This window comes from Diplotaxodon limnothrissa, linkage group LG3, assembly GCF_057381915.1.
Source record: "Diplotaxodon limnothrissa isolate DT_005_m linkage group LG3, D_limnothrissa_male_GT1.1, whole genome shotgun sequence".
Lineage (NCBI taxonomy): Eukaryota > Metazoa > Chordata > Actinopteri > Cichliformes > Cichlidae > Diplotaxodon > Diplotaxodon limnothrissa.
In genome coordinates this window covers 16,968,318-16,995,076 of record NC_140598.1, presented here as the reverse complement: position 1 = coordinate 16,995,076, position 26,759 = coordinate 16,968,318, and the positions used below count along the sequence as shown (strand labels likewise).

At 42.6% G+C, this 26,759-nt stretch overlaps 1 protein-coding gene across 1 annotated transcript in view; it reads left to right on the top strand.

Annotated features, from left to right (window-relative positions):
* Positions 1–26,759, top strand: part of LOC146634701 (NACHT, LRR and PYD domains-containing protein 3-like) — a 319,954-nt gene that overhangs the window by 51,695 nt on the left and 241,500 nt on the right. Inside the window, exons 8-10 of the mRNA XM_085349942.1 lie at positions 1,657–1,692; positions 5,083–5,089; positions 12,667–12,675. Of these exons, the coding sequence (XP_085206068.1) occupies positions 1,657–1,692; positions 5,083–5,089; positions 12,667–12,675 (52 nt within the window). The remainder of the gene's footprint in view (positions 1–1,656; positions 1,693–5,082; positions 5,090–12,666; positions 12,676–26,759) is intronic.

Below are 26,759 nucleotides of genomic sequence, written 5' to 3'. Positions count from 1 at the left end.
GACAGAGAAAGTTCTATCTGACAAATATGACTTAAACCAATTGAGTGCAGTGCCACCAATACCCACTACATCATTTAATCGAGAAATTATAATATTGTACGTCTGCTGTGTCAAAGGCAGCAATTAGGTCAAGCAAGACAAGAACAGCATGGTTGCCAGAATCACATCCCAGAAGGATGACATTAAAAACCCTTAATAATGCAGATTCTGTGCTGTGAAGGGTTTTAAAACCTGATTGAAAAACCTCAAGGATGCCATTATCATGTAGAAAACCTTTCAGTTGACTAAAAACAATTTTCTCTAAAACCTTGGAAAGTTAAGGCAGCCAGGTTTCTGAAGCAGTGGCTGTACTACTGCATGTTTGAAATTTGCAAGAACCACACCAGAAGACAGACTACTGTTAATAATGTCAAGCACATACTGTCCTATACAAGAAAAAATTTCTTTAAAGAATTAAAAACAGCAGTGCAAAGGACAGAGGCAGAGGGGTCAGAGTCAGGAGCTGTGATGAGAGCCCTGGTGGAGACAACCTTTTCAATAAAAAAGTCCAGAAAATGATTGCAAATCTCAGGAGAAACTTCCAAACAGACATTCAATGGAGTATTAAGAACAGTGTCAATGGTCCTAAATAACACACGTGGGTTAGGACAGTTGGAAGAAATAATATTTGCAAAATATTCCCTTTTATCCTCTTTAACGGTGTTCTGGTAGCGATGCCAGCAATCTTTGAGAATTTGACATGCAGTTTATCCTTTTTCCATCTCCGTTCTGCTCGATGACATTCCCTCTTAACAGCACGACTGCTCTCATTCACACAAGGCTCAGGTTTGGCCTTGGGCTGCCTGGTTTTTAAAGGAGCCACAGAGTCCAAGACGGTTTGACAGCAAGAATAAAACCAGGAATTAAGCTCTTCTGTGTCAGAGGAGACTAAGTCAGAACGGCCACCGAGCTGATTAAAAGCAGCAGAAAACTGCACGACAGTGGAGGGGTTAATAACCCGACAGCGCCGAGCAGAAGCGCGAGATTTAACTGCATTATGTTTAAAACCAACGTTGAATAACACAGCCATAGGATCTGAGAGTCCACAGTCACAAATCTCCAAGTTAGTGACAGGCAGACCGTATGACAGAACAAGATCCAGTGTTTGTCTGTGCTCATGTGTAGGGCCAGGCATGGACTGTATGACGGATTGTAAACAGTCGCTGTGCCTCCACCTCTGCCTGACGTCCATGGCGAGTTAAAAGAGCAACAATCCACAGGTAAAAGTTCAGATAGAGTCTTGGACTCACCAACACTCAGTCACGTCTCAGTCGCACACAGAAAATCCAGATCACGGGAACTGAAGAAGTCCCAAAGAATAAAAGTTTTGATTAAAAGTGGTCTGGCGTTCACCAGGCCAATCCTGGCAGGAGCTGGAGCCGGAGCACCAGTTTCAGCAAGTCGAGAAAACCAACGCAGCGACCTCAGGTTTCGATCATGTTGACGGCGGAGGTTTAGCCTGGGAGGGCATGGGCAGCGAGGCCGAGGAGCATCATCAACGCCGACCACAGGCACCAAGAAGGCATCAATAGGATCCAGGAAACGCCGAGACACAAAAAATCCTGGAAGTAATCCAATTAACACAATTCCTTAGTAATTCCTTAGATAAACCTTTAGCTTCACCAGCCCACCGCTTTGTTTACCCAGGCGACTGTGACGCCTTTGCCGGGAAGGTAGCGTGGAAACCCGGTACAGGTAACCCGAGATACAACTGGGGGCAGGGTTGCTGCCCACCAGCTCCAAAGGACACAATATTTTCAGGTTGGAGGTCCAGTAGTGTCTGGTGATGATGCCCCAGCAGAGACTTTTTTTTGTTGATCACACAAATTAGAAATAATATAAACATGAACAAGCTTGACAACGACAGACGAGCAGCCACACACACCGGCGCCATCTTGTCATCAAGTATAATGCAGATTATACAGATACAGATTTAATCTCTCAGCTGGCCCCGTGACCTGGCCCTGGATAAGTGGAAGAAGACAGATGGATGGAAATCAAAAAAATGATTTTCATGAATTTTTTAAACACAATTAAGAACAAAGAAATAAATGAATATTTTTAAAAAACCTTTGTGTCTGACATTTAAATTCCTCATTCATTCCTCACTACTTTTGTCTTTCCTGTTTGCTCACTGATTAGCACATACACATTATATTAGCAACGAGATTACCTTTGGGTTAACAATTGGATTAGCTCCTGGATTAGCTATCAGATTAGCTCTGATTATGTAAATAAACCACACTGTGTGATGTAAGGAGCCCTCTGATTAGTTGGACAGACTGGGATTTTTCTATCCTGCTGTTTGTGCGCGTAGCTTTGTCCTCCTAAGAAACCTGTGTGAAGACCCTCCAGGTGAGTTCCCACTGAAACGCTCCAGAGTAGCAGTAAAACAGCTGTATGAACATCTGCAGAGGGATGGTTTATTAAAGAGTGTCAGTCACATTCAGAGCTCAGCAGCATCGGTGAGCTGAACTTTTAGGCTGCTGTCCCTGTGAGCTGGAAATTTTTACAGATTTAGGACATTCAAGTCTGTGAAGATCTTTTCAACTTTAAAGTCAGGGCTCACAGAAGAGTCAAAGATCCAGGGAGATGGAGTTAAAACACACAGGAAACCTGGGAGTGTGGGCTGTTTATAAGAGAAACATTCACTTTGTACTGACCACAAACTGAAATGATTGTGAATATTATAAACAGCTAGATGGAGCCACAGGACTGAGAGACGGGGCCTTTACTCTGACATGTGACTGATGCGACAATCGGGTCAGTGTGGAGGAACCACAGATATGTTTGTTAGTGACCTCAACAGTGGATCCTGTTGTGGATCCAACAGGAGTGTTTTAAAGACCTGTGTAAACATGTGATGAAATCAGCTATGATTCCCTTGATGTTAAATCCATCCATTCATCCAGTCGCTTCCACTTCTCCTTTTCAGGGTCGCGGGGGGCGCTGGAGCCTATCCCAGCTGTCATAGGGCGAGAGGCGGGGTACACCCTGGACAGGTCGCCAGTCTGTCGCAGGGCCAACACACAGGGACAGACAACCATTCACACTCACATTCAAACCTATGGGCAATTTGGATTATCCAATTAACCTATCCCAACAAGCTGGACGGTGGGAGGAAGCCGGAGTACCCGGAGAGAACCCACGCACACACGGGGAGAACATGCAAACTCCACACAGAAAGACCCCGGCCTGATGGTGGGATTGAAATAGGGACCTTCTTGCTGTGCGGCAACAGTGCTAACCACCGTGCCACTGTGCTGCCCATGTTAAATATAATCGTGTTTAATCCCTGACATCTGTCACAATCTGAAGAGGAACCAGGAGAGCCCACAGAACCGAAACTCACAGTTAAAATAAGGACAGCTGTCCTCAGATCAGCAGGAAACCACACAAAGAAGAAGTGATGCAGAGGGGAGATGGGAGGCTAAAAATACTGCAGGGCTGATAGAGAGGAAGCTGATGAGGCTGACAAATGTTAAAGAAGTTTTCACACTGCAAACATCAGCTTTATGACTCTGTACATAGATCAGTGATCAGGTCCATGGTTGGACACAGTCTGAGTGTTTAAAAGAAGAAACCTAAGATGACGAGTAAACATTTATCCTTCACACTTTATCACCTTTGAGTCAAAGGCAGAGGCTGAAACCTGAATCTGTAAATATACCTGCTGCACCATTATGACACACATGTAGTCATGTATACACACGGTTAGCATCCTACAACATAGGAGAATATGACAGGACGCACAAAGATACAAGAGTTAAGAAGTGCACGACCGACCCATGGGCCACCAGCAACATGGTGAGCATAAAATCAGCCTCACAGTGGCTCTGAGAGGCAAACAGACTGGAAGAGGAAAAAAGGAAAGGACTAGTCCTCATCAAACCAGACCCCAAGACATTATTTTAATTGCTTCACTCTTGATTATATAACTTTAGTTTAGTTTTATTCTTTTCCCTGTAAAAACACAGCCTTGGTCTGATCCAATGAAAATTTAAAACCCCACTCATGTGACCATCCTTCAGCTTCAAAATCACTTCCTGTATCTTTGCAGTAATAAACTCTAAGTTCCTTCCTCTCTTCCACACACAGCACCATCATCTGCACGAGGGGAAAATCCCATCCCACTGTCTATATTATGAAACACATCACTGATCATCAGTGAAAATAATCAATAATAAAGGACTGACTCTACTCCATATTCTACTGAACACTTATTTCCTTCCTGTCTTCTGTAGAGAAACTCCTTTCTCCATGTGTACAGTTGCCCTGTGATACCTGTGATCTTCCCAACTTTAATAATAAACACTGTCCACATCATCTCATATATGCTTTATCATTATCATAAAACACTGCTACAACACTTTCTGTGTTCACTTGGGCTTTTCTCATTTCAACACTTCAAACTGCATCTATGACACGGCAGTGTTTTATACATTAGCATTACCATGTTAAGATGTCACACAGTGGAAATTTGTATTTATACTTTATCTTGGTTTTATTCAGATGTTTAGTGCATGGTTTCATTCTGTGTGTATTGCATGTTTTTAGTGTGTTATTTGACATTTTTTTAATCCACTGTGGACTGGTAGGGCATGGGACAATTAGCTGATCACCTGCTGAGGCATGGGCGTGTCCAGAGGTGGCCTATCAGCTGTTTAAAGACCTATTGAAAGGAAGCACTGGAAGAAAGAGGTCCCAGAATAATGAACAGGCCGATAAGTTTGCAAAAGGTGCAACAAGAGGAAGTCATGTAGGTTTGACTATAAATACAGTAAAAGTGAGGTGAAAAGTATAATCAAGGTAAGGAGAAGTGGCAAGCACAATGGGACAGGGATGGGAAAGGCAGTTATCATTATAGCATGCAGAAAACAGTCAGGCAATGTAGAAGAAGCTTTAGAAGTAGAAGAGACGAAGATATAATCTCGAGAGTAAGATTTGGTCACACAGGCTTGAATAGCACACTTAAAAAGATGGGCAAACATGACACAGGGAATTGTGACTTCTGTGGACAAGAGGAGACATTTGAGCATGTAGTGTTGGAGTGTGATAAGTACAAGCGAGAAAGGGAAATATTGAAATCTGAATTGCAAGGTTATAATGTTCACCTAAGGGTGAGGGACATATTTCAAAGGGATGCAGGGGATGTTATTTATAGGGCAGTGTTTGGCTTTTTAAGATCGACAGGTGTGTATCCGAGGCTGTAGATTGCGAAACCGTTCCGACCCACACTCCATTCCAGAGGGTGGCGGTAAATGCACCTAAAAGTTGTTTGCCAACCGCCATTAAAACATAGGAGAAAAAGAAGAAGAAGCGGTCCCAGAAACAAGTGGTTGATAAGTTAAGTCATGGTGAAGGGAAAGGGGTGGTTTTATTAAGAGGATCTGAGGACTCAGGAGTGACGGAAGATTAAAGCCAGGAGATTGCAGTAATGCAACAATTTTGGATGCAAGCTGCCATTAAACTTGAAAGAAGAAGAAGAAGAGGTCCCAGAAGAGGAATACATGAAGGCCAGGTCGAACAGAGGGACCTGTTGCCTGATGGTGGGGTGTGGCGCCTCATCTGGAGATGGACCAGTCAGCATGACGTGGCGACCCAGTCCCGACAGCTGGAACAGCGACAGTAAGAGACAACGCGTGTGATTGGCAGGCTGGCGTGGGCCCCGCGCTGGAGAGGAATTTCTGGCCTGCTGGTGGACCCATAATGAACATTCGTCCTGGGTGGTGGGACAATTACATCAGGAGATTTTAGTGCATGCAGACAATTGTATTTTACCAGTTTTACAATTGTTTTATCTAGTGTCAGTGGGAATTTTAGAGTGTTGACAACATTTTATCGCTTATGTTTTTAGAATTGTTTCTCATTCTTGCTCCCTGGCCTGAATAAACAGTTTCTGTTCAGAGCTGCATCATCTTTGTGCCCTGGGTTTCTGACTGATTTGCCCCCCTTGTATCTGAAGAACCATCCTCTTAAGTATGATATTGTGGCGCAACAGCTTTAGTGTCCACATTACACTAAGCATGTACCTCACATGTTCAAAGTGTGTGAGACCAGTATATGTAGGCCCAGTGTCTTCATTCATATCACAGGTCTGCTCCACTGGTAGCATGAGTACCTGCTGATGCACACTGCTTATTCTGGAATAAGTTCAGCTGTGATTTTCAACAGGTTTATGGTGACAGGTTACAGCATATGGTTAGTTCAAACAGGCCCATCTGAAGATGCAGTTGGTCATTATTTTTGTTTTCTGACTGTTCAAACTGCCCAAAGTTGTAAAGAAACCATTGTTAGGAAAAATTTTGTGCTTTAGTCAAAAGGACTCATACAAGATGATGGACGATAAGGACTGGGAAGAAAGGCCAGGTTACGTAAAATAAGAATATCAGAAACACAAAGTGGGAAACATTGATTTATCAGTCAGTCAAACATGATGAACACATTTATTTATTTATTTATTTATTTATTTATTTTTGCCTGTCCCATTTGGTTCTTTAGTCGTCAGAATTGTTGTCTGAAGACCAACAAGGATACCCAATGGATTTACTTTGCCAAATGGATCATCGTGGCATTGCCGTATTGGTCCATTTGGTCGACCTTTGTTTTTATTATTTATTATATTTTATTTTCAGTTGTTACAGACGGGACAGACATGAGTGAGGGATAGGAAAGGGAGAAAGAAAGAGGAAGGAAAAGAAAAACAGAAGGGGAGAGGGACAGCGAGAAAGGGGGGAGAAAGAAAAAATCTCCTGGATCACCTGTTGAGAGAAGAATAGAAAACAAGCAAAAAAAACCAAAGCAACATACTAAACACAACAGCATCGCATTAATGTAGCTAAGTGTAAACAGCAGTAAATACTAAATATCCAATGTTGTTGTGCAGCACGCAGGACAGACAGCGCACAATGTGCTTTGAAGTAGCAGCCAAGAAAGGTGTAATTTAAGTCTACGAGCAGTGAACACCCGTGTGCACACCTGTGTGGATCAGCGCGCTTGTATTCAAATGGATTCCACATGTAATGGTCTGCAAGAGGATGTAGCGAGCCATAGCCCCGTCCCCCAGGGCATGAAGCAGGCATGGAGGAGATCCAGGCCCCAGACATCCAGAGGCCCCAGAGTGCGAGAGCCCAAGGAGGACCACCGGAGGGGCATCCGTGCCACCCTCATGGGAAGGGCTGAGGATCCCCAGACGAGGCGTCACCCAGTAGCCACCGAGCAGAAGCTAGAGGGGGCTGCACCGGCGTGCCCGCCGGCTCTGCCGGCAGCCAGATGTGCCAGAGTGAACCGAGCCGCAGGCCCAGAGGCCGGAGGCCCGAGGGCCCCCCGCACCCCGAAGGAGGCCTGACCGAGCAACAGGCGCCAGGCCCCGCCAGGTAGCCACCGGGAGTGAGCTGGTACATACCTGAGCGCCCAGCCCCGGACACCAAGAACCACCAATGCACCGACCCCTGAGGGCATCAGTCACCGGCAGGGAGTGTGGTGAGGGGAGATAGGCCTTGGAGGGCCTGGGAGTTCCCAGAGAGGTGGAGTCTAAGACCCGACCTGACATATAGACACAGACATACAGGCACACACAGACACAAACATGCATTCCCACCCTCATGCACACATATACAAACACTCAGCACTCACCCAACGTAAGGATTGACATAAATGGACATGTACACACAATCACACTCCCCAACCATACTCTATACCCCAGGTCCAGGTACCCTCGCCCCCAGAGGGGGAAACAGAACCGAGACCCAAGAGATGTTACCCTTCCCCCCGGGGTGGAGGCAAGCAGACCGTCCCAGGCTCCGCAGAAGCAGGGAGGCCAATCGGACCGCCAACATCTCCTCCCAGCCCCCCCGCCCCGATGGCTAGCAGAGAACGGGGGTGTGTGAAGACCCCATACCTCCCTCCTCCCGCTCATGTGTAGTGTTGCTGCGTGTTGCTCTAAAGTGCATTTAAAACAAGGGAGAGCATGGTGCTGCTGCCAGAGAGCAGCAGGTGTTAGCACGGCCCCTCCCGAGAACCCTCAATGTCTACATGGATTTAAAATTGAGAGGTGGGCACCGCCGCCAGAGGTAGGTTTGAGTACACAGACCGTCCACTGGATGCCGTTAACGTGCCCACCCTCAAGGCCCTATATATATGTGTGTGTTATGAGAGTGTGAGTAATGTGGATGTCTAAGTTGTGAGATAAAATTGAGGCACAGGTTGCCAGAAGGGGACAGAGGGGGGGAATGTCTCCCCTGCACCCTGGTGACACACTTTTCAGCGAGTTTTTTGGACATCCTGATAATAATGAATTACAGTCGTCCAGCCTGGAAGTAATAAATGCATGAACTAGTTTTTCAGCGTCACTCTGAGACAGGATATTTCTAACTTTAGAGATGTTGCACAAATGGAAGAACGCAGTCTTACATATTTGTTTAATATGTGCGTTGAAGGACATGTCCTGGTCAAAAATGACTCCAAGGTTCCTCACAGCGTTACTGGAGGCCAAGGTAATGTCATCCAGGGTAAGAATCTGGTTAGATACCATATTTCTAAGCTTTTCAGGGCCGAGTACAATAACCTCAGTTTGATCTGAATTAAGAAGCAGAAAGTTAGCGGCCATCCAGGTCTTTATTCTTTAAGACATTCCTGCAGTTTAACTAATTGGTGTGTGTTATCTGGCTTCATGGACAGATAGAGCTGGGTGTCATCAGCATAGCAGTGTAAATGTATGCTATGTTTTCTAATGATACTGCCTAAGTGAAGCGTGTATAATGTAAACAGAATGGGTCCTAGCACTGAACCCTGTGGAACTCCATAATTAACCTCAGTGTGTGAAGAGGACTCTCCATTTACATGCACAAACTGGAGTCTATTAGATAGATATGATACAAACCACTGCAGCGCAGTACCTGTAATACCTACAGCATGTTCTAATCGCTCTAATAGGATATTATGGTCAACAGTATCGAATGCTGCGCTAAGGTCTAGCAGGACAAGCACAGAGATGAGTCCACTGTCAGAGGCCATAAGAAGATCATTTGTAACCTTCACTAAGGCTGTTTCTGTGCTGTGATGAGCTCTGAAACCTGACTGAAACTCTTCAAATAAACCTCTGCAGATGATCTGTTAGCTGTTTGACAACTACTCTTTCAAGGATTTTTGATATGAAAGGAAGGTTGGAGATTGGCCTATAATTAGCTAAGACTGCTGGGTCTAGAGATGCTTTTTGATAGAGATGGACCGATCCGATATTACGTATCGGTATCGGTCCGATACTGACCTAAATTACTGGATCGGATATCGGAGAAAAATAAAAAATGTAATCCGATCCATTAAATATCACGAAAGCACCTCGCAAAACTTGCAACACGCCGTAACTCGCCTCAGAACGTTAGCACGTCGGAGCAGTATGCATCACGTGATAGAGCGGTTGTGGCATGCGGGACCTGTCGGTGGTCTGGATAGCATTTGGAGCTTCGCTAGCAACCCGGCATTTAATCTCCGACAAAGTTATCCCCGAGAGAAGTAAAGCAAGTGTGTAAGTCCATCTCTGAATGTTTGTAAAGCATTCCTGCGTTAAGCTTAACAAGCGACTGCCTCTTCTTGCTGCTACTTCAATCATGAAACTGATTAATGATCAGCTGATCGGCTTTTCTGTTGCGAGTCCGTCTCTCTTGTTTGTTTTTGGCCCACTTTGCACCAGAAAGAGGAAACCAGCGGCTGAACAACAGCAGCACGTTTAAGCTTGATAAGCTGTTGTTAGAATTTATTTAATATTACTTTCTACACCAGGATCTTTTTCTACGTAGCTGACGCTGGTAACTGTGCAGGGGCGGATCTAGCAAAGTTTAGCCAGGGGGGCCGATAGGGCATTAACAGGGAAAAGAGGGCACAAAGACAGACTTTTCTTTCTTATTCTCATTTAAAATGTCGAGCTTTTAATAAATAATTATCTGACACCCAAAGTTTTAATTTGATGTAAAAGGAATAGAAGTCGATTACTGTATATAGTGACTATTAAGTCTAATATATATACCCTAGTAAGCTATAGTACTTTTTCCTTTGGGAAGGTACCATCTGTGCAGTCTGCAATTTTGTTGAAGAAAGATGTTGAATCTATTTAATATTTCTTGAAAAATAATTGATTTCTGTGCATTTTTTTTCACACTGCATCAAATTAAGGTTGATTACGTCGATTAAGCATCATGAGGTGGAGCGTGAGGGGTGGTTCCCTATTTTTTATTTATTTATTTTTGTTGTTGCTGGGAGTTGGAACCCTATTAGTTAGGTTGCTTAATATTTACGCTAAGTACTCTTTAAAATACCAGAATAGGGAGGATGGTGTAGGTCTAAGTTTATTAGATTGATCAGTATTGCTGAACTATGAAATATTTTTTTTGCATACAGGTATAACAGAATAGCTTTAGTGTAGTTGTTGTTTTAAACTTGAGTATGAACTTATACAAAATGCAGCAAGATATTTAAAAAACAGTTTTGTTGATTAAAAAACACTATATCGGATTCATATCGGTATCGGCAGATATCCAAATTTATGATATCGGTATCGGACATAAAAAAGTGGTATCGTGCCATCTCTACTTTTTGAGTAAAGGTTTAACTATAGCCAGCTTGAAGGCCTGTGGTACATAGCCGATTATTAGAGATAGGTTGATCATATTTAAGATCGAAGAATTAATTAATGGCAGGACTTCTTTGAGCAGTTTTGTAGGAATGGGGTCTAAAAGACACGTTGATGGTTTGGAGGAAGTAATTATTGAAGTTAACTCAGAAAGATCAATTAGAGAAAAAGAGTCTAACTTAACATCAATGGTACTAAGAGTAGCTGTAGATAATATTACATCTGTGGGATGATTATTGGTAATTTTTTCTCTAATGATAAAAATTTTATTTGTAAAGAAGTTCATGAAGTCATTACTAGTTAACGTTAAAGGGATGGTTGGCTCAAAAGAGCTCTGACTTTTTGTCAGCCTGGCTACAGTGCTGAAGAGAAACCTAGGGTTGTTCTTATTTTCTTCAATCAGTGATGAATAGTAAGATGTTCTGGCTTTGCGGAGGGCTTTCTTATAAAGCAGCAAACTATTTCTCCAGGCTAAATGATGATCCTCTAGATTTGTGACACGCCATTTCCTCTCCAGATTACGAGTCATCTGCTTTAGGGTACGTGTTTCAGAATTATACCACGGAGTCAGGTACTTCTGATTAGAGACCTTAGTTTTCACTGGAGCTACAGTATCCAGAGTCGTACGTAGTGAGGAGGTGAAATTATTAACAAGATAATCGACCTCTGTTGGGGTAGCGTTCAGATAGCTGCTCTGCTCTGTGTTGGTACAGGGCATTGCAGATGATAACAGTGGGTGGATTATATTCTTAAACTTAGTTACAGTGCTTTCAGAAAGACATCTACTGTGATAAAGTCTACTCTCCACCGCTGTGTAATCAATTATTGTAAATGCTATCAGGAAGTGATCAGACAGGAGAGGGTTTTCAGGAAACACTGTTAAATGTTCAGGTTCGATGCCATATGTTAAAACAAGATCTAGAGTGTGATTAAAGTGGTGGGTGGGTTCTTTTACATTTTGAGAGAAACCAATTGAGTCTAATAACAGATTAAATGCCATGTTGAGGCTGTCATTTTTAGCATCTACATGGATGTTAAAATCACCCACAATAATTATTTTATCTGAGCTCAGAACTAAATTAGATATAAAGTCTGAGAAATCAGACAGAAACTCTGTGTAAGGCCCAGGTGGACGATAGATGATAACAAGTAAGACTGGTTTCTGAGTTTTACAGCTGGGGTGGACAATGTTAAGCATCAGGCTTTCAAATGAATTAAAAGTCTGTCTTGGTCTTTCATTAATTAATATGCTGGTGTGAAAGATTGCTGCCACACCGCCCCCTCGGCCTGTGCTTCGAGATTTCTGGTAGTTAGAATGACTCGGGGGTGTTGATTCATTTAAACTAACATAATCATCCTGCTGCAACCAGGTTTCTGTAAGGCAGAGTAAATCAATTTGTTGATCAATTATTAAGTCATGTACTAACAGAGACTTGGAGGAGAGAGACCTAATATTTAATAATCCACATTTCACTGTTTTACTCTTTGGTTCAGATGTGGATACTGTATTGTTCTTTCTTTGTGATTGTTTATGTTTAAGTTGTTTGTTGCTGGCTTTTAGTTTGTTTTTTGTCTTTTTGGAAGCTGACACAGTCTCTATGGAGATGGGTTTTTGGGGGGGTAGCAGGAGGAGAGAAGCTGCAGAGAGGCGTGTAAGACTGCAACTCTGCTTCCTGGTCCCAACTCTGGATAGTCATATTTTGGGGGGTTTAATTAATGAAGACTCCGTTATTTTTAGAAACTCCCACCATGCTGTCAGAGAAAAGCTGATGTTGATACTTTTAAAGCATTCATGTCTTTTGATGTTTGAGCTAATAAATGGTAGGTCTGAAATCTCTAGATCATTGCATAGTGCCTGTTCAACATCTAGCCAGGGTTCATCTAAGAAGGTATGTTTTAACCATTCTGAGATGAACTGAAGCCTTTTGGCTAAGAAGTATTGGTGAAAATTAGGCAGATCTAATCCTCCTCTATCCTTGGTTCTTTGTAGCGTTTTTAAGCTGATGATGGTTTGTTAGGGATCATCAAAAATAAGTAATTTATTTTTGGCAAGATCATCATTTTTATAGTGGCGACCCTTCCCATGAGTGATATGGGTAAAGATTTCCATCTAGTCAGATCGCCTTCTACTTTCTTTAGAAGTGGGATCTGGTTTAATTTAGTTCAGTCTGAAAGCTTAGGAGAAACATTAATACCTAAATATTTAATATTTCCGGATTGCAGTGGGGCAGAGGAAGAATTATGGAAGGAGCAGTTAATGGGGAGAACTGTAGATTTTGGCCAGTTAATTGAATAATCTGAAACTCTTGAAAACCAGTTTATTAGAGTAATTACCTCAGAGAGGTTGGTTTTGTTTTTTTTTTTGACACTTTTTATTTGTTTAGGAACATTTTTATGCAACAAGATAAAATAAAAAAAGAAAAAGAAAAAACAAACAGTATGAGGTCATGGGAAGATAACATACACCTGTACATACATCTGCACATCCACACATACATACGTCAACAAGTCTGCATTACTAATTCTATGCATTAAAGGGTGCTGCCACAAGCTGTAAAGTCCAGCCATTTTCTCCACCGTCTCCTTCCCAAATCTCCCTGCAGTCGCAGAGTGAAAGTCATACATTCCATCAATTTGACGTCTTCCACTATAGAGGTAAAAAGCGTTACAGTGGGAGGATCTCTACAGAGCCAGTGTTTTGTTATGGCCTTCTTCACAGAAGCCAAGAGAACTTTCAGAAGGTAAACATCATCTGCATCTAAATTGTCTGTAAAATATCACAGATACAATGAGGTAAATGTACAAGACACGTGGAATCCCAACACCTCTGTAATTATCTTTATAACTTCCATCCAGAAGGATCGTATGAGTGGGCAGGACCAGAATATATGACCATAATCAGCCATGACTTCCCCACAATTCCTCCAGCAAAACGCAGGTGTAGCACTGAATCTAGACTTCTGTTTAGGCATTATGAAATAGCGTATAATGTTCTTCCAGCAGAAGTCCCGCCACATGTTGGAGTTAGTCGTGGTAAACTGTGTCTCCCAGATCCGTGCCCACCCATCTTCTGTAATCACAATGTCCATTTCTTTTCCCCATTTCTGCTTTATGTAAATCGTTGAGTGCCCTTTGAGCTTAGTCAGACATTTATACAATTTACTTATCAAGGCTCTGTTACTCCCAGAGTCATAAGCATCAATGAAAATATTAACAATCGAGAAGTCCCCACGGACACAGCTCTTCAGTCTTTTGCCAATATAGTCACGGAGTTGCAAATATCGAAAAAAGTCTTGTTTCTCGAGATCGTAAGTCTTGCATAGGGTATCAAAAGCCATAATTTTAGATTTTACAATAACCAAACACCCAGCAGTGATTCCATGCCACACCCATTGTTTAAATCTACTATCGTGAGAAGCAGGTAAAAAGTCAGGGTCATACGCTGGCCACCTCAGAAGTTTTATCTCTTCCTGGAATTGCGCCTGCTTGACCACTCCCCTCCATGTTTTTAATGTAAAAGTAACCCAGTGGCTGGGCGTCAAGGTATCGTCCAAATCAGAAGCTGCGTGACCAAGTCTAGACTGGATTGGCGTGTCCGAGAGAGACATCTCAATCGTCTTCCACCTCGCACAAAAAGATGGATTACACCAACACACCAAGGACCTCAGCTGAGCAGATAAGTAGTAATTCCTTGGTGGTGGTAGAGCCAAGCCCCCTTTGTCTTTCGGCAACTGCAAAGTAGAGAACTTCACCCTTGGTCCTTTGTTAAGCCAAATGAATCTTGAAATCTGTTTATTCCATTCCCTGAATTGCTTCTCTGGAATTTGAATAGGTAAAGCAAGAAAAAGATAGAGTAGTTTGGGAAGAATATTCATTTTAATTATCTGTATCCTGTTGCCAAGGTCGAGAGGGAGCATGGCCCAAATGTTGAGATCGCTATATATTTCTCTATTAATACGACTGTAATTAATATCGTACAGTTGTGTCAGATCTCTAGGCAGAAACACTCCCAAATATTTGATAGCAGTTGCCTCCCAATTAAACTTGAATTTTGCCAGTAGTGTCTGGTCCGGAGAAAAATTAAATGACAGAACTTGAGTTTTTTTGACATTAAGGACATACCCTGAATACAGGCCATATGTTTCCAACATCCCCATTAACACTGGTACACCTGAGCTGGGATCCATGATTGTCACCAAGACATCATCTGCGTATAAACACACCTTGTACTCGTCCCCTCCTATTACAATCCCTTTCAACGATGTTTCCTGACGTATAGCCTGGGCTAGAGGTTCGATAAACAAGTTGAAGAGGAAGGGGCTTGCTGGACACCCCGTCTACATCCTCGTTCTAAAAAATAGTATCGGAGAGGCTACCGTTAATTTTTATTCTGGCAGTAGGGAGAGAATAAAGAGCTTGGAAACATCTTATAAACTCGCTACAGAAACCAAATCTTTTCATCACTAGGAAGAGGAAGTCCCAATTCACTGAATCATATGCTTTTTCAGCATCTAAGCTAAGAATGATTGAGCTTTTTTTCTTATTATTAATGTGTTCGATGATGTGTAAAGCTCGTCTAATATTATCGTAGGTTTGTCTATTTTTCAAGAAACCCGTTTGGTCTTCATCAATCAAAGAAGGCATTACAGCATCCATTCTTCGCACCAAAATAGTTGTGTATAGTTTATAGTCTGAGTTCAGGACACTTATCAGCCTATAAGATTTGCAGTTTCTGTCCCCCCTTTGGCAAAACAGATATGAAGGCCTCCTTCCAAGAGGGAGGTGCCAGACCTCCTTTCAAAATATAGTTAAAACTAGTTTCCAACAGGGGAAGAAGGCTTTCCCTCATGGTTTTGTACCATTCGGCAGGGAGCCCGTCGGTACCTGGTGATTTATTGGATTTAAGGCTGGAGAAAGCTTTAATTATTTCTTCCCGAGATATTAAGGACGTTAACTTACTATTTACTTCTCAACCAATCGTAGGCAGGTCTAAGGAATTCAAAAAGTCAGTCATCTTATTTACATCACCCTGAGTAGATTGACTATATAAGGATTTGTAATACATATATAGTCAGTTTGTAATACATTTCAAACGCTTTTTGAATTTTATCCAGGTCAGTTACAACATTGTTACCAACCGGGTCTCTAATCTTATAAATATTATTTTCAGCTTGCTGTTTTCTAATCCGCCACACCAACTGCTTCGCCGCCTTAGGCACCGCCTCATAATACCTCTGTTTCATAAATCTTATTTTTTTCTCTACTTCTTCGCTCAATATCTTATCTATCTCCTGCTTAATCTGTCTGATCTGGTGGGTTACTGTAGTATTTTATCCTTTAGACCTGACTGTTCCAAGGCCATTAATCTATCCTGCAGTTGTAACAATTCTTGTGACTTTTTCTTTTTAATCATGGTCGACAACGCAATTATTTTTCCTTATTATTTGAGTCTAATCGGGGGTTTAACAGTAAATTAAAATCTCCTGCACAAACAAGAGTTCCCACCGTTTCCTTAGAGATCAAATCAAATATCTTCTTAAAGAAGCTTGCGTTGCTTCCTGGGGGTGCATAGACATTTAATAGTGTGACCGCCTTATTCTCTATTCTACCTTTTACTAAAACAAACCGACCTTCCTTATCACTTATAGTAGATATATGTTCAAATTTTATTTTATTTGAGATAAGGATAGCTACTCCTCGTTTTTTCCCGGTCCTATACGATGAATAGAATGTATGTCTGAAACCCATCTTTTTTAATTTCTCATGTTCTGCATTATCTAGATGAGTTTCTTGCCAATATGCCCAATCTACTGTCTCCTTTTTCAATTTGGCAATTAATTTGCTTCTTTTAATAGGGCTATTCAGGCCATTTACATTTAGTGACAGCATTTTATAGAAATTATAAGCCATCAAGTGGATATGTGGAATACAACATAATCAACCCAGACCTCAGAACATCACAACCAGAACTTACTGAACAGCAAACACACAAAACATTAACAGGAGCTTCCAATACAAAGGATATAATAGTATCCTTTGACATTGAGGGGACTGGCCACAGGGTGGGGCCCCTCATCCGACAAGAGGGGAGTGACCGACAAAAAAGCCAAAAAAGGGCAAAAAATAAGCAAAACAGTCTCTTATCGCTACTAGAAATAACGTGGTGGTTCTCTAACCATGTCCGTAGGCACCAACCTAAAGAATTATGAATTCTGAAGGATACGAAAGTCAGTGTTCCTGCGGTTAGATTATCAAAACTCTACCGCCAGCTATCTCACCGTTGTCCCGCCATCAGCTGTTCACTCGTCTGCTGGCACTTTTTCTTGCTCCCTCCGGAATGCGTGGAGTTTTTCCCGCACGTGCTGCTGGAAGCCGCCCCCGCAGTGTGCCGTCTGCGTTTCCCAAGGAAGTAGCTGCTTTATCGTGTCCTCTGTCATCCTGTTGGTTTGGTTCCCCAAGGTGATCTTACCCACGGCTATTCCCCGCTTTCTTAAATCCTCGGCAGCTTGGCTCGCGGTATTATATAGGACATTGCCTGACGCATAAAACACTCGCATCTTACTTAGTGGTGTCTGGAAACGGATCCCGTTGTCCTTCAAAGCCTTCTTAACTGGAATATATTCCCGTCTCCTTTTCTGCACTTCCAGGGAGTAGTCATGATCGAAATACACCCGTTTGTTTTGGATGTGTACCCCTTTGTTCCACGCCGTGCGGAGAATCTCTTCTTTAACAGAGAACCGGAGGAAGCGCACTATTATTGAGCGTGGTGCGGCGTTCGGGGGTGGTTTTGGTCCCAACGTGTGGTGTGCGCGCTCAATGCCGAGGGCACGGTCCGGGCCGAAATCTTCGCCTAGGTGTTCTTTGATCAGATTTTCAACAAAGGTAGTCACCGACGAGCCCTCCGAGTTTTCCGGTACGCCGTAGATCCGGATGTTTTTGCGCCTAGCGCGGCCTTCCATATCGGACACCTTTTCCTGAAGCGCCCGTTGATTTTCCAACAGCTGCACAAGTGTATCCCTAACACCAATGTCCCAGCGTTCCGAGTCAGCCATGTTGTCCTCGACGTGCTTTAGCCGACCAGTCATCTCCTCCACCTGATCCGCCATCTCGTGTAATCTTTGATTCAATTCCTTAGAGAGTTCGGCCATTTGCTTCTTTACATCCTCCCGAAATTCTGTACCGAATGCTTTGAAGTCACTTTTCAATTCGGTTCGCAATGTAGCCATTTCGGCCACCAGTACGCTACTCACAGCATCCCGAAGCCAACCCAGACCTTCACCTCGGTCGCCATCTTGTCCCGATGCGAGGCTTGCCTCACTAGCCGCGGCGTCCTTCTCCATTTCACAGTCAAGAATGTTTCGTAGCCCGTATCCTCCCTTTTTAGATTTATCCGCATTCATTCTTGCGTCGAAAAATGGCAATGTAGCCCTAATACAGCTCTCGAGTCCGGGGAAACACACGGTTGGTGCCGGAGGTCACTCTCTATGCGGCCATGCGGTGCTACGAGCCACCGGAAGTCCAGAGAGGTTGGTTTGTGTGTTTTGCAGAAAAAGCAACACATCATCCACATAGAGACTGATTTTATGTTCTGTGTTCTTACATTTTATGCCCTTAATTGTTGTAGCCTGTCTAAATGCTGCTGCTAGAGGTTCGATAAAAATTGCAAAAAGTGAAGGGGAGAGTGGGCATCCCTGTATGGTGCCCCTCAGGAGACAGAAGCTGGAGGATGTCTGGTCATTTGTTCTGATACGAGCTGTTGGGGAATTGTATAATATTCTTATCCAGTTTATGAAAGAGTTTCCAAAACCAAATTTGTGTAAAGTTGCGAATAAAAATTTCCAGTTAACTCTGTCAAATGCTTTTTCTGCATCTAGAGATAATATTATGGTTTCGATGTTTTTATTGTATGAGTAGTCTATTAAATTAAGTAATCTACGAGTGTTTGTTGAGGAGTGCCGACCTTTTATGAAACCAGTTTGGTCAGGATGAATTAAGAGGGGGGTCATTTTCTCTAATCTCTTTGAGAGAGCTTTGCAGATTATTTTAAGGTCTACATTTAAAAGAGAAATTGGACGATAGCTTGAGGGAAATAAAGGGTCTTTGCCTGGTTTTAGCAGGAGACTAATGTTGGCAGAATTCATATTTGGTGGTAGTCTGCCCTTTTCCTCGATTTCCTGCAACATGCTGTGGAATACTGGTGCCAGAATTGTCCAGAATTCTTTGTAGAATTCTGCAGGGAAGCCGTCTGGACCTGGAGCCTTATTATTGGGCATACTTATCAGGGCTTCCTGGAGTTCACCTGGCGTCAGTGGCGAATCCAGTGCCATTGCTTGACTGTCTAGTAATTTTGGAAGAGTTACGTTGTCAAGAAACAGATCAATTTCATTTTTAGATGGGTTTATTTGTGGTGAGTATAAAGTTTCATAGAAATCCCTAAAAATGTTGTTTAGTCTTCCAGGGTCATATATTGTGTTCCCTGATAAATCTTTAGCAGCACATATAGTTGTTTTTTCTTTATTTATTTTTAGCTGGTTAGCTAGAAATCGACCTGATTTGTTACTGTGTTCAAAATTCTGCAAGCGAAGTCTTTGTATAAGGAATTGTGTTTTTTTATTAATAATTTCATTTAATTCTAGTTTTGTTTTGCATATTTTGTTCAATGTTTCCTGATCTTGGTGGGACGCGTAGGCTTCTTCTAGTGATTTGATGTTTTTTTTCTAATTCCTGAATACTTTTGTTTTCTTCTTTCTTTTTGTGTGATGAGAAAGAAATTATTTTACCTCTCATCACAGCTTTCCCTGCTTCCCATAGAACAGAAGCAGATATTCCGGGAGTGTCATTAAAGTCTAAATATGAAGTCCATTCCTTTTTAAAGTATTTAATAAAGTCTTCATCTTTAAGCAGTGATGTATTAAATCTCCAGTTTTTACTTGGCGTAGTATTATTCTTGTGCATTAGTGTTAAAGATACAGGAGCATGATCGCTGACAGCTATAGGATGAATCTCAGTGTCTGAAATGTCACTCAGCAGTGAGCTGCTGACCAAAAAATAATCCAAACGAGAGTAAGAGTGATGAACATGCGAGAAAAAAGTATATTCTTTACTGTTGGGGTGAAGGGAGCGCCATGCATCGCAAAGACCAAAGTCGCTCATATACTGTTTGATTATATTTGTGGATTGTCGATTGCGCTGAGTTCCTGTTGCGTTGAGCCTATCCATTTCTTCATTTAGTCCAAGGTTGAGGTCACCGCCAAGAATGAGTGTGCAATCGAGGAATCCGTGGAAGAATGAGGGTTCATCAACATTTGGACCATATATACTTACAATACATAGTTTTTTGTTCAATATTGATAATTTAATAATAAGGAATCTACCCTCTGGATCTATAACTGTATCGAGTACTGTAAAATTAACATTTTTATGTATTAAAATTGCTACTCCCCTAGAAATAGAGGGTGTTGTTTGTAGGTGAGTGGGGAAGTAGGTGATCACAGCAGTGAAAGACAGGAGAAAGAAAGAAACCACATGAACTGTGAGCAACAAAAAAAAAAAAAAGAAACGAAACGGAAACATTCCAATTAAAGCAATGACGGAGGGTGACGGTGTTATATCTGCTATGACATCATATTGATATTACTAGGTTAAACTCATGTTAAAGGAGAAAGTGTGAATGAATAAGAAAAGAGTGTAGCGGGTTCTTATCTGGAGTGCAGTCAATATAACCACGGTGTGGTGCCGGGGTCGCGGTACAGCTGTCCGTCCACGTAGAGCCGGTCCACAGCGATGACAGCACGGGAGCCTTTCTGGATGAAGCTACGTCGAACTGGGAACAGGACCTTGCGTCGTTCCAGGATCTCTTTGGGGAACTGGTCGTTCACGCTGAAGTCCGTTCCTTTCAGCTCTCTGCCGCGACTCTTCACCTGTTCCTTCTGTTTGAATTGACCGAATTTGGCCACAATAGGCCGTGGTCTCCCGGTCCGCGACCTCACGCCCCCCAAGCGATGTACTCTATCGAAGTCAATATTCTTTACGATGTCCTCCGGCAGCTTCAGGTGGATTTTGATGAAGCTTTTCACCGTTGCCTCCGCGTCCTCTCCGGCAGATTCTGGAATACCAGAAAACACAAGATTATCTCTCATGCTACGGGCTTGTAGATCGATAACGGACTCTTTTATTTTTTTATTTTCAATGTTTAGCTGGGTCACGTTATCGGTGAGAGATTTGACCGACTCCCGTAGCGTGGCATTTTCAGCGGCAAGCGTTTCCACCTGCTGCTGGCTGAATTCCAGGGATTCTCTCAGAGATTTAAATTCCCGGTGTAAAATCTCCACCAGGGACAGCCTCGCATCGAAACTGGACAATCGCTTGTCGATTGACTCCAGGATGTCTACGATGTCTTTGCCGGCAGGTGATGTTGTGCCGGGGGATTCTGCCGGGCGATATCTCTTCGATGATGGCGTCTCAATTTTGGTCGGGGAGGATGTACTCTGGGCCTTCTTCATTACTAAATCTTGAAAACAGCGGTCGATGTAATCTTGGAGAGCGTCTAAACTCTCCCCGTTGTCCTCCAGGGTGTTAGAGATGATAGAACAGATGTTGTTAGTTATATGACAATTGATTAGTATATTTGGTAATACTGAAGCTTGAAAAAACTTTGTTAAACTCTATGCTACCATTCGCTTTTTTTCCGCCAAATCTCCGGCGTCTGACGTCACCTACAACATGGATCGCTTACCTTACCCGTCACTTCCCGTCTCACTCAGAGTGTTACATGGGGATACATGGGGAGTCTAAATATCACTTTACTTTGGACCTCTGACCTCTTCCTGGACACATTTAATCGATTGTTGTCATATCAACATTTGTAAAATTGATAAAATACTTAAAGGTTAACCTTGAAACTAGAAAAGTAATAAAAGAAGTCATAAGTAATCACCCAGTAGGAGGAGGGGTTACAGACACCTATAAAAGAAGGGTCAAACACCCTCTGGAGCTTCATGTCAGTTTATGTTGACCTTTGTTTCTATGTTTCATTAGTCATCTCTATATTATCTTGCAAACATTTAGAAGTTAAAGCAGTCTGTCTGTAATGTTCTGGTTTAGTATCATCTTTGTCTGGCTTGTGTATCTGTACAATTATTACTTCTGTCTAGCTTTGTGGTCATTTCCCATCTTCCCAAACCTTCTATTGTAAAGCTCCAATAATATGATAAATATTTTTTACTTATACAGCACCAAATCACAACAACATCTACCTCAAGCTGTTTTAATTTGTCAGGTAGTGCCTACAATAATAGAGAGACAACAGAAAAAACTGCAGCATCATAAAAATCTGCCTTCAGCGACACAAAACATGTTGAAGGAGCAAGGAAACCATCTTAATGGGAGAGACTAGTCGGCCATACTCTGACAGGTCCTTGGCCACAGTTTGGTTTTTAATAAATGACATGGGAACCTTTTCAGCAGGAGTAACCAACGGGACGACGGGTGTGAATGTGTCAGGAATTCAATTCAATTTTATTTATATAGCGCCAAATCACAACAACAGTCGCCTCAAGGTAGTACCATATCACCCTATTAGAGCGCTTCGCTCTCGCTCTGCAGGCCTACTTGTTGTTCCTAGAGTATTTAAAAGTAGAATGGGAGGCAGAGCCTTCAGTTTTCAGGCCCCTCTTCTGTGGAACCAGCTTCCAGTTTGGATTCAGGAGACAGACACTATCTCTACTTTCAAGATTAGGCTTCAAACTTTCCTTTTTGCTAAAGCATATAGTTAGGGCTGGATCGACTCTGTGCAGATGGATAGGTCTGTGATGCTTCAATGTTCACATATTTGAACTTGATAGATAAATTAAATGGATTAAACACTCTTACTGGCAGAGGGCCCTCAGCAGTAAAGGCCCTCCATCAGGACCTGGGTGGTGTCAGACCACAGGTCCTGTTCTTTGTTTTTCAGTGTAAATGTTTAAATGCTGAGATGTTTTGCTGATTTCAGTTTAAAAACAGTTTAAATGAGGTGACAGCTGCAGGTTGTTTTTATCTCTTCCTTTCAGTTTAAGACACAGTATCTTGTTCCTGTTTTTCTCTTTGGTCACGGAGTTGAAGAGATAAAAATGTGCAAACAATGAATTTATTCACAGTAAAGAAAAGCAGAAGTCCTGTGAAGGACAGTTTGACACCTCAGCTGTGAGTGAGCTGTTTTCACATTAAAAACAGAAGTGATGATAAGATCAGCTCTGTGTCTGTGAGGACTCGTCTTTCTTGGAGGTGTGATGTTTGTCTTTATTCTGTTTGTTCCTGTTTCCATCACAGCTTATTGATGCACACACTTTAAGGTCCACCGTAGGTCCACACGTCCACCCGAGCCTGGATAGATTTGTTTTCAAAACACTGGCTTTCTTTGAGCAAACCCCGTCTCAGTGTGGATGGAAGGCCAAAACGGAGAGAAAAAGATGCGTTTCCAAACACATCTTTTTCTCTCCGCCAGAGGAGCCTCTGGCTTTTTAAGCTATCTGGAGCATGTACAGACTGATGTTAATCTTTAATAGGGCTGTCAAAATTGAGAGCAAACCCCGTCTCAGTGTGGATGGAAGGCCAAAAGGGAGAGAAAAAGATACATTTTCCTTAGAAAATGTGTTAGTGTGGAGATGGCCTCAGCCTTACCTCATCAGCATAGAATAAACCATAATAAATAAGTAATCCTCTTATATCAGCCATAGTTACATTCCTGAATCCCTTCAATCCTGTTTTTGTGAGGATGACTCTGATTTTCGGTGTCCGTATCTGGTCTGTAATGTCTGAATGTTTATTGTTGCTCAAAGCCGTTAAAGCAGAAACAATCAGAGAAACTAGTCACTCAGACAGTTCCTGCTTCAGCGCCACAATCTGAGATCCATCAGGTCAGCCGTGATGTTCAGTGGTGACATCAGCAGTGACATCATCCTGTACAGCAGGTTGGCTCATTTCCATGGAAACGACAGGTGTGTTACCTGTTAAGACATCAGGATGGAGCACTGAAGTGAGTGATCAGAGAGAGTTTGTTCATATCTACCTGAGCAGGTGGAGAAGATGGACAGCAGCAGAGCAGTACAGACCACGTATGGACAGAAGACCACCAGGTGGAAGACGAGTCTGAGCACTGACATAGAGGGAGGGGGAGATGATGATGAACACACACACACACACACACACACACACACACACACACACACACACACACACACACACACACACACACACACACACACTAAATGTATTTGTGTTCTTGTTGGTGTCTCACTAATTGTTTTCACTTCATGTTTTTCTAGAATATCATTAAATTTACATAAATAGACTGATTTCACATCTCAAATGCAAAATAACATAAAATCACTGTAATGTAATAAAACATAATTTTCTTGTTTTTAAATGTATCTGTCTGTACATATGCATATTTAGATTTAAAATACATTCACAAATGTATCATAATTTCATAAATATTTGTCTGTTATTTAAAAGATTGAGCTGTTACATTCAAATGTAATACTATGGAAAAATACATAAAATGATTCTTATAAACTTTTTTTTACATCAAATATTTAGGGCGATCGTGGAGTTGGCAGTTCGTCTTGTAATCTTGTAATCAGAAGGTTGCCGGTTCGAGCCTCGGCTCGGACCGGCAACCGGTCGTCATGTCCTTGGGCAAGACACGTCGCCTACTGGTGTTGGCCAGAGGGGCCGATGGTGCGATATGGCAGCCTGGCTTCTGTCAGTCTGCCCCAGGGCAGCTGTGGCTGCAGCTGTAGCTGCCTCCACCAGTGTGTGAATGTGAGAGTGACTGAATAGTGGCATTGTAAAGCGCTTTGAGGGCCCCGAAAAGCGCTTTATAAATCCAATCCATTATTATTATTTAAACCAACTGTTAACTGTATATTTCTGTACATTTAAGTATTATTATTCATATTGCCGCATTCATTGACCTTGTTTATAGATAATTTCATCGTTTAATCACTTTAAAATTTTCCTAATTTAAGGTTTAAAAGCACTTGAAAAAGGCAAAATCCCATGTAAAATTAGGGAAACAAACTGTATTGTCATTACTGAAAATAACCGTATTTTTATGAGAAAGTTATTTTCTGTTATTATTTTGGCACCCAGCTGCTGGAATATTACTGGGTTTTTAGGATTTTTTTTTAACAGTGTAACTTACATACTGTACCACCGTGCTGCCCCACGGCAAGAAGGTCCTGAGTTCAATTCCACCAACAGGCTGGGGTCTCTGTGTGGAGTTTGCATGCACATAGCTGACTGGGGAGAGAGAAAGGGAACACAGAAAGCAGACATGGTAGATTAACAAACACAAAGACAATGGAGACATGAAACATGGAATACAGCAGAGGCACAGTAACAGAAAGCGAGGGACTAGAAACTACCAAAGCACAACCAAGAGAAGCAGAACCACGAGTCACAATAAATCAAACAGTATTAATTAACCAAAGCACAAACACTGGGTCACCTGAGAACCATGACATTAACTCTGATGATGCAGCCTGTCAGTGTCATACTGTGTTGTACTCCGGTTGTTGGGTGTGTGTCTGTGATGTGAGGTTGCTGTGGCCTGCTGCTGCTGGCTGAGTTAAAGTGTTTAAACACAGTGCTGGGTCATGTTCTGTGCATGAAGACAGCAGCAGCTTATTTTAAGCACAGAGCTGAGCTGATCTTATCTGCAGTCTGACGTCTGCTTTAAATGGTGTGAAAACAGCTTGTTGACATCTATACTTCCAGGTTATACTCGGCACAGATGTTCCTGTACACTATGCCGGCCACTTGGTTATGGCGTTCCATGTATGCCTTGCCTGCTAGCATCTTGCACCCTGCTGTTATGTGCTGGATTGTCTCAGGGGCATCTTTACACAGCCTGCACCTGGGGTCTTGCCTGGTGTGATAGACCCCAGCCTCTATGGATCTTGTGCTCAGAGCTTGTTCTTGTGCTGCCATGATTAGTGCCTCTGTGCTGTCTTTCAGTCCAGCTTTGTCCAGCCACTGGTAGGATTTCTGGATATCAGCCACCTCCTCTATCTGCCGGTGATACATACCGTGCAGGGGCCTGTCCTTCCATGATGGTTCCTCGTCTCCCTCCTCTTTCTTGGGTTTCTGCTGCCTGAGGTATTCACTGAGCACTCGGTCAGTTGGGGCCATCTTCCCAATGTATTCTTGGATGTGTGTGTGTGTGTGTGTGTGTGTATATATATATATATATAATAAAAATACACGTAACATATAATGTAATTGCAAGGAGGTATTTCTGTAGTCTGTTGATTACTAGATAGTGGAAAAGGGGTGGGATTAAATAAGCTTATGCTTCTTCCTGCTCCTTTTAGAACATGAAAGTTATTTGTGGGGCGATCGTGGCTCAAGAGTTGGGAGTTCGCCTTGTAATTGGAAGGTTGCCGGTTTGAGCCCCGGCTTGGACAGTCTCGGTCGTTGTGTCCTTGGGCAAGACACTTCACCCGTTGCCTACTGGTGGTGGTCAGAGGGCCCGGTGGCGCCAGTGTCCGGCAGCCTCGCCTCTGTCAGTGCGCCCCAGGGTGGCTGTGGCTACAATGTAGCTGCCATCACCAGTGTGTGAATGGGTGGATGACTGGATATGTAAAGCGCTTTGAGGTCCTTAGGGACTAGTAAGGCGCTATATAAATACAGACTGTTTACCAGTTGTGGTTGCTCATTTTCCTTTTGTTTTGAGTTGTTTGTTTGTTTCTTTTTAATTCTATGTTGTTGTTGTACTTTTTCAACATGTTCAAAATAAAGATTCAATCGATCAGTTGTCGGGTTTTCTCTGGTAGGGTGTTTACCTCACTGTATAAAGGCAACTGTTGCTGTGATTTGATGCTGTAAAAAAAAAAAAACGAAGTTAATGCTGTGGGACCAACATGTTGATGATAATGAGCAGAGTCATAGTCAGCCTGTGCTCTCTGAGCTGCTGCTTTCACACACTGAGCTGTGATGGACTGAGAAGGACAGCTGGGACACTTCATGAAGGACCTTTGTGAGCCGGACACACAGCAGCACGCTGACGTGAGAACAGGAAGTGATGAAAGCGGGTATCTCTCCGTAGCTC